This window comes from Glossina fuscipes, unplaced genomic scaffold, assembly GCF_014805625.2.
Source record: "Glossina fuscipes isolate IAEA_lab_2018 unplaced genomic scaffold, Yale_Gfus_2 0, whole genome shotgun sequence".
NCBI lineage: Eukaryota > Metazoa > Arthropoda > Insecta > Diptera > Glossinidae > Glossina > Glossina fuscipes.
In genome coordinates, this window is record NW_023998414.1 from 42350546 (window position 1) to 42359307 (window position 8762).

Genomic DNA, 8762 nt, shown 5'->3' on the forward strand with positions numbered 1-8762 from the left:
TCACCCTTTTATCACCTCAATCGAATCGAAGCAGTGTCTCGATACCGGCCATTTGTGTCCTTTGAAAAGCAAGAATCCGAACAGGGCTCAATCAACCGAATGACGTCCTGATAGTCCGCATACCGTCGTATCGTAAAAGTCAAAAATTGAAATGTTCTTGGAATAAGTCGAGCTTTGGCGCATTCAGGGTACAAAACAAGCCTATCACTTCCTTAACGGGGCTTTTGTCAATAGATGTTAATGGCTATACGGGGCGCTGTTTGTCTTTCGCTCGTTCCCGGCGTTCTTTGAAGTCTTTTTTCTGTATCACTTGTAAAGATATTTTTTTTTTGTAATATAGCCTCATCCGTAAAGATTTTCTTCACGCATTCTCCACGTTTCGCCACGTTTCCGCGCCATAACATTCATTTCGCATGGCCAAACTCGTTGCTCGACAACATCCGACAAAGTAAGTAAGACTTTTTGTATTTACAAAAACACGTGTAAACTCTGCAGCAATTAAATGCTACATCGACATGAAACTCTACATAGATTTCAAAGAGAGAATACTACCAATCCATAAAATGAAAAGTTCATTTTTATTATCACAAGAGCAGTTATGGTAAATTAATATGCGATAGGAAAACAATTACTCAATCATATTGAAGAGAACGATTGGAATGTTGAAAGAGTTCTCCAATGTTAAGGCATAAATAAACCAATCAGCACGAGATATATCCGAGAATATATGAAGAAATGATCAAAAACAAATTTTCGATTTACACGATTTTTTAGGAAATTTATTGATATTTTTCCAAAAATTATTGATTATATTTTTACGCAACAGGGAGGTCTTAATCTCACTCACAGAAATGGACCGATCAGATACTCTATCGAACAGCACGACCAAATCAGCACATGCTTCTGTCTATGGTTGCGGCATGAGGCATTGAGATCCACACATGGTAAATTTTTTGTCACACAAGCCGTATCACATCATACACTACTCTAGGAACGGCTGCCGAAGGCAGGCTCAAATACTGCATGTTGACATCTGTGACTATACACTGAACGACAACTTGCAAATAAACAATAAATCAACGATAGATCATTTACCGAGCCCGAGCGAAATGAGTGGGTGTTGGATTGTACCGAGCAAGCAAGCCGATGCTCAAGTTCCGTACATCAAAACTTTCGAAAAAATTGAATGTGCCATGTACGCTTTCGTACGAGACAGCCATTTTCAAAGGGCGGAAGCTTCTTCCACACCTAATATAATGTGACATTCCCTTTTGCTTAACGCACTTTAATACCCTGAAAATGCGAGTCGTTTGTCTTCTCTTGTTATCAAAACACTGTACTTTTGTGAAAAGCTTTTCCAAGCTTTGCTAAACGCGTTTCATGCAATAACAGCTGATATATGTTTCTTGCATTTGTTTTGTTTTTTGCGTTTTTTTTTGTCGAAAGCAGACGGGAATTTAACAAATATAACGAAGCAAGCGTTACATCGCATTAAACGACATTAGAAATTAATTACGGTAACAATAGTAAGCAGTACGAGTTCAAGTCAAAACTCTATGTCAGCCCGAAAATTGAAATAAAGAAAAGAGAAAAAGTCGGAATAGAAAATATTATCGCTTGTTTTTTTTTTTTTCCTTTCCTGTTGTTTTTGCCGATATTATGTCCATTTTTGGTGCAGAATTTGAAAAGATATGGCCTGCGGCTGGCTCATCTCTAAATTTCTCCGATTACGGTAAAACATTATTAAAGAAGTGTCTTGATGTAAAGAAACCGGAAACAATAAATGTCGACATTCACGAATTTAAAAGGAAGTCTTCCAACTTTCCCCTAGAGGTAAGTGAGGCAAAAAAAAAAAACAAAATTTACGAAAAATACTCTCGTAAAAATCGTCGTTAATCGTTAATAGAGGTTTGTTAAAAAAAGGGGCACAAACAAATTTCTTACAGTTTGGCACCAACACCTGCCGCGTAATAAGTCAACCCAAAGACCGGTATCCTTACATAGAAAGGCAAATAGCTTCGGCTTATCCCATAATACATGAGCGTGTCTTGAAACTGTATTTAGATTTCTTGGAACATAAAAGCAATTACGGTGAGTCAGAAAAAATGCTTATTTCATAATTTTTTCATTATAATTGACACAAGGGAATCTACGAAATTCATATGCAATCAACAACAAAAAGCAAACTAAATTAAACAAACATATGGATGTATGTGTTTATTTAGGCACTTTTTTAGTCCACATTTTTTCATATTAATTATTTATAAATAATTATAATTAAAAATTAATTTTTTTTTAGCTCGGCTCCCCCAAGGAATTTCCCCCTTATCAAATTTTTTTTTTTTTTTTTTTTTTTTTTTATTATTGACGCTTACGTATGCTCGAAGTCATCAATCTAAAACAAAAGAAAAGAAAACAGGAAGGTAAAGCGGAAAAAAAGATAGCTAAGCGAATAGGAAAGGGACTAACACATATCAGACACCCACACGTTCGTCTCAATACTAAGTAACTAGCTAATCTCATTAATAGTGGCGAAAATTGAATGCTTACGTTTGTAAGCGAGATGGAAAGATCTAAACAGTTCAAACTCCATAGGAAGAGAATTGTAAGCTTCTCTTGTAACTCTTACCTGAAAATACTTGACCACAGAGCACTTAAAACGAGGAATCAACAGACGATTATTCCTAACCGACTTACTCAAGGGAAAGCGATTAAAATGCACCTTCGGTCTTTGCCGTAGGATAACGTTGTAAGGGTTAAGCAGAAGTCTAACTTTAATGAATTTAACAAAGGAACAACCTATAACAGGTAGAACATAAACTGAGATATGATCATACCGGCACAAGGAGACGGCATGCCTAGTTTCTTCAGGCTTGAAGCATTCATGCGACTATAAATTTCCAGGGCATATATTATAAGCGGCATAATTAAAGCTTTGCTCGGTCTAATTATCATTTCAATGGACAAATAGATATTCAAAGAATAGAACCTTTTAAGTAACAAATCGATCTGAGAGTACAGAGAATTTATGTGTGCATCAATGCATAATTTATTCTTATTCCTCTTTATTATATAATATTCCAAAAGTCAAAGACCCGCACGAATTTACGAATCAAAAGTACAGTAAATATCAATCCCAATGAAGCTTCCTTCCTATTTCGATATAATATCGTGGAAGACTGGAAAGACATAGCAGCGTGAAGCAGCAAGATCAAATGAAGATCATCAGTTCCACAAGATCCATCCGTTCATGACCTTTAAAACTCTGTCCGATGCCGCTTTTACCGCGTGGCAGATTAACGCGCTCAGCAGACTCATGTACGGTAGTATTCAAAAAATGCAACGACGCGATCCAACTTCGATAAGATTGTTTTCTACGTCAATTTAGTATTATGAACCAATTCTCGCCATGACATGATGAATAAAAATTATATTTTTTTACCATACGAAGATTCAGTTTTCATAAGAACGGTTATATGAGATGGACTTCAAAAAATTGTTCCAGCCGAATGCTGTTACTCAGCGATTTTTGTCGAGAGTTTTGAAAATATAAAGACTTTTTAAAATAAGGCATTATATGAGGTGTGATCGGAAAAGTGGGCCGATCGGAACCATTTTCAATAGCGTTCATCCTTGGGTCAAAGCACGTTAGCACACCAAATTTTATCGAAATATCTCAAAAATTGTGATCTGTAGTTTGAACACATATTCACATGGACAAACATCAGACGGACGGACAGGTTTAGATCAATTCAGATTACGAATCTGAATCGATCGGTATAGTAAAGGGTGGGTATATCTAAAGTCCTCTACATATTGTATGCATCAGCACAAACTTAATATACCTTGTACCGCAAGTAGTGTAGGGTATAATTAATGTAAAGAATCAAAAAATAACTCATTTACTTCTTGGAAGAGGAAATTTACAAAGAAAATAATTGTGAGAAAAGTTCATAATCCCATTGACTTACTGACTGTAACCTAACAACGGACAAAGAGAATAAACACATAGATGTACATGTATGCTGAAGACTATAATTTACGGTTTCTCCGATTAATTTTTTTTCATTTGGCTATTGCAAGGGAAACGTGCAGCCTAAGGCATATAAAAATTAAAAGTATTCGAAAGCTTTTGCCTAAGGCCTTTAGGTAAAATTCAGCAAACATGTACTAATAATAAGGGCTTTGCAAAAAAAAAAGTTAGAAATTATTTCTATTTTCTTCATAAAACGGATTCGCGCACACAGGCAACGATATTGAAAAAGAGATATACGCTCAACTAAATGTCACTGAATTCGTGCAACGTCTACTGACCGAACGTTGTGCCAGTTTCTTTGGTAAAAATGATAAGTATCTGTTAATGTCAAGGGTGCGGGGCTGTAGTGGCTTCATGCAAGTGGGAACGAAAGACGAAAAACCGCCATTAATACTTAGAAATGTTTTAAGTTATGACGAAATTAAGGTAAATATTCACTGCCGGAGCATTAACAAACCATGTTATATAATAAATTTGTTGCTTTTGGACAGCTATCAGCTTTTTTATCGGTCTCATCCTACACCGAATTCATAAATGATGGTAAGCGGGAAAATTGCGGTGTTATTGAACAAAATAAAGAGCGCATAGAACGCGAAGGTCTAGTAATCGGTATTATTGGCGCCCGTTTAAATCGTCGCAATGTTATGGAATTTCAAGATATTATCATAAGCGAAACCCAAAATACATCGGAAAATGGTTATGGCCTGCGAGAAGAGATGACTGCTACAAATAAAGCTCAAGATTATAGACGTTTGTGGACAGAATTTTATGAACAATCTGATTTTTTATATCAGCAAGTTTCGAAAGATAATCAACGGTTTGGTGAATGTAAAAACATGAACGATATATTTGATAATTTAATTATGAAAAAACGTTTGACGATATCCTTTGATACCTTATTAATGGAGAGCGAAGCAAGAGCGCAAGAGCAGAACAAACTGGCCTATATTCATGTCGTAGGTATAGGTTTGGGGGTGTGGAAAGTCGCCGAACAACAAGAGAAAATCTTTCTCGAATGCTTTCACCAAAGAATCAAACATTTATTGCCAAAATTAAATCATATCGGAGTTATACACTTTTCCTGGTTTCAATTAAACGAATGGGAGGATTTAAAGAATAATATAAAAATTGAATCGGAAACACATCCGAACGAAGGCATTCACATTTATATCAGCAAGAGGAATCCGGCCGATAAACTGGTTAGTTTCAAGATTCATTCGAAACAAATTTCACTTAAATAATATCCAATGCCTTTTCTCTCTTCCCTTTGATGAGAGAAGACTTTACCGGAACATAATGACATGCTATTAATAGTTTCGTATGCCTGGGACGGTAATGCTTTGCCAGGCAATGAATTTTGGATGGTAGGTTTTTCCTCAAAAAAAAAAAAAAAAAAAAACTTTTTTAAAATTTCTTGATTTTTTTTTTTTTTTTAATCTCAGAAAATGTTGAAATCTACATGCGATTCTTCTACTGCTTGCAGTACTTTGATAACCGAATTACATAATCCGTTCATAAATGAGAATCAGGTTAATGGCAAAAATCTTCATATAGCTTCGGAAAAGTTCGGTGTTTTACATATAGCGGACTATGTAAAGAAGATTTTAGTTTAATTGTTACGCCTTTTCCATCTGTATTATCAATCAATTTATTGTGATTTTTTTTGTTCAATATTTAATCATTAATATTTATTATTTAAATTATCTAATAAAATGCAATTGTCAAATAAATTGTAAATTTATTCATTTTGCTCGAGCTAGGTGTTGCATGTGCAAGGCGAGGACTGAGACTGTCTGTGTTGGTTTATAGTGAAAGCGTCAGGGATGTTTACAAAAGCTTTAAATTACGCGTTTGTCGGCACTTGTCAATCGAGATTTGGATAAGGTTTCTCGTGAGTTCCATTTACTCAGAAAATATACGTAAGTATAAGTATGCTTCGTTGGCTGGAATGTAACTTTCGCAATACGGGATCTTACTCTACACTGTCCTTCCTTGCAAAATGATTGAATTAATTGGAAGTGTACGCCTTCGCGTTTATTATCGTTTGTCAATCTTCGTGTAATGTTCCCCTTTAAGCAGACCTTATAATGGCAACTGAGTAATGATTTAAACTCTAGTGTTCCATGCACTTTCTCCTTATCCTTATAAATCTGTCATTCGCTTCTTTTTCTTTTTATGCCAAAAAATGTTTGTCGTCTTCATCTAACGGTAAGAATTTTTCTCTTTCCAGGTAGCATTAGCGAGCAAAAACTGTACAGAGACCTTCAGCTTACCGACTTTGTGCAACGTTTGCTAACTAAACGCTGCGTTACCTTTATGGGCCCGAAAGATTTATACCTGCTTTTAACGGGTGACAAAGGTCAAGGGGATGAATATCTGAAAATAGGAACGCAAGACGAGATCCCGCCCTTAGTTCTTAATAATGTCATTAGCTATGATGAAATTAAGGTAAATAAAAGTAATTTCAACCATCCAATGCGTTGTTTTTGTATGCTTTGTAATATTTTGCAGCTTTCAGCCTTCCTCACTGTTACTTCACATACGGATTTCATTAACGATGGCAATCGTAACAATCGCGGAGTAATAGAAACGGATCTATCAAAAATTGAACGATCCGGTGTAGTAGTAGGTTTAATTGGTGCTCGATTCGAACGCTTCGGTGTAATGGAATACCAAGACGTTATTATTGATCCTCGGCAAAACGTCAAAGCGAACGGCTATGGAGCAGGAAACGCAAAGGAGCAAAATTCTTCACGTTTAGTTAATTATCGACACATATGGAATGGTTTCTACGAAAACTCCGATTATCTGTATGAACAAAGTGCTAAAGATGAGAAGAGATTTGGAGAAACCTTTTCAAGGTCTTCTACAACGGAATCATCGATTTTCGACAACGTCATGATGAAAAAGCGTTATAGTCTAACGTTTGATACTTTGTTAGTGGAGTCGGAAGCTAGAGCTCGGCAATTGAGCAAACAAGCTTACATTCATGTTGTGGGTATAGGTTTGGGAGTCTGGAAAGTTGCCGATCAGCAGACAAAAATATTTTTAGAGACTTTTACTCAACGTTTAAAGTATTTACTACCGCAACTCAATCACATTGGAGTCGTGCATTTTTCTTGGTTTCACCTGTCAGAGTGGGGCGATTTAAGGGATAACGGGACTTTTTTAAGCGAAACACATCCACAAGGTGGCATCAAAACTTACTTATCGAAACGTAATCCTAACGAGAAGTTGGTGAGTAGCAGTAACTAGCGAGAGATTGAAAATCCTTTCCTTTAATAATTTCGAAAATATTTGTAGACCGGAAACGAGGCAGAAAATATGTTATTAATTGTTTCTTATGCTTGGGACGGTAACGCTTTACCAGGTAATGAATTTTGGTTGGTAAGTATTGGAACTTTTGTTCATTGAAATTTTGTAACTCTTTAGTATAAAACTTACAGGCATCGTTAGACGGCTCTAATGACCCTTCTACTGCCTGCAGTACCTTAGTATCGGAATTACATAATCCTCACATCAATGATGCCTTTGTTTCGGGCCGTAACTTGCATGTGGCCACTCTCGACAACGGTGTCTTGCACATTAGCGATTATGTTGAAAAAATAAAAGACAAACTTTGGAAAGCGTGCAATCATTTTTGATTAAAAACAAATGTTTACTATTTTCAAAGATCATTTCAAAATAAAAAGTATCCCGAAAACCGATTGCCAACTTGGCAACAGATGGGGAGACGAAGTTCCATTGGTTTCCTTTTTTCAAGGGAATTGATTAACTAAAAAACAATTTCATCGATGTTATGAACATCGAACATATCAAAAAATGGCCTAAATTCAAACAAAAAAAAAAAAAAGAAAAACGTGAAGATGAAGATGAAGTTCCTTTTTATACACCCGCCATAGTTTCCTGAACTAAATATGAAAGCATGAATGCAAGCTTAGCAAGGAAAATATTCGCCCCATTCTTCTGTTAAATAGACGGCTTTGAAGTCAGATAGCTTCGGTAATATTAACTCTGAAAGGTGACAGACAATCCATAGACAGTCTAAGTAAAGACACGCAAGAAAATCATGTTTGATTAAATCTTTTATATATCTCACTTAAGACTTAAAAAGCCGAAAAAAACGGGAAGATAATCAATTTTAATGCATTATATTATATATAATGGATCGATTGATTTATCCCATTTTTGCAGATGCTCTGTAGCATTACCCATGGAATATATGCGAAAATTGTCTTGATCTTATCGAATATAGTTTATAAGATAATAAGCAAAAAATTTAAAGTTTTTTTTTGCTTTTAAAAAAACAGTGCTCTCAGTTTGTGTGCGTCGACCGATTTAACCCATTTCAATACCCACTTGGATGCAACGGTTTCCAATGTTTCCTTGCATATTCCGAGAGACGGATTGGCTTCAATCGATTCAGAATTTTATGCTCATCGCGAAGCTATATAGTTTGCGGGATCTCTAAAGGTCGGCTCAATTTTGGTCAAACTTCGAATAAGTTTGAATTTGATTAGAAAGTCTTACACAACTACAATACTAATACAACAGAACTTTGTTAAGAATTGTTTTACAGATCTACAGAATACCTACAACCGTAGCAAATGCCTTTGAAGTCATGTAAAAAGGTTGGGATTATCTTCGCGTTTGACGAACGAAGGCAGTAGAATTTTAATATAGATCGCGCGAATGAGTATGAAAACAACTCTTCAATGATTTAAAA

General features: G+C 35.7%; 1 protein-coding gene across 3 annotated transcripts; it reads left to right on the forward strand.

Annotated features, from left to right (window-relative positions):
• Positions 1-1432: 1432 nt before the first annotated feature.
• Positions 1433-7771, forward strand: LOC119643517. Of its 3 annotated transcripts, none has more exons than XM_038042890.1 (6): positions 1433-1833; positions 1947-2091; positions 4248-4462; positions 4528-5235; positions 5317-5400; positions 5479-6230. In XM_038042890.1, exons 1-6 carry the CDS (start codon positions 1660-1662, stop codon positions 5647-5649), a joined length of 1497 nt encoding a protein of 498 aa, XP_037898818.1. In that variant the 5' UTR covers positions 1433-1659; the 3' UTR covers positions 5650-6230. The 3 variants fall into 3 exon arrangements, with proteins under 3 accessions (XP_037898818.1, XP_037898810.1, XP_037898825.1); XM_038042882.1 differs by lacking the exons at positions 4248-4462; positions 4528-5235; positions 5317-5400; positions 5479-6230 and adding exons at positions 6267-6484; positions 6548-7273; positions 7340-7423; positions 7483-7771 and having other exon boundaries at positions 1456-1833; XM_038042897.1 differs by lacking the exons at positions 4248-4462; positions 4528-5235; positions 5317-5400; positions 5479-6230 and adding exons at positions 6267-6484; positions 6548-7273; positions 7340-7406; positions 7469-7550 and having other exon boundaries at positions 1458-1833.
• Positions 7772-8762: the final 991 nt, after the last annotated feature.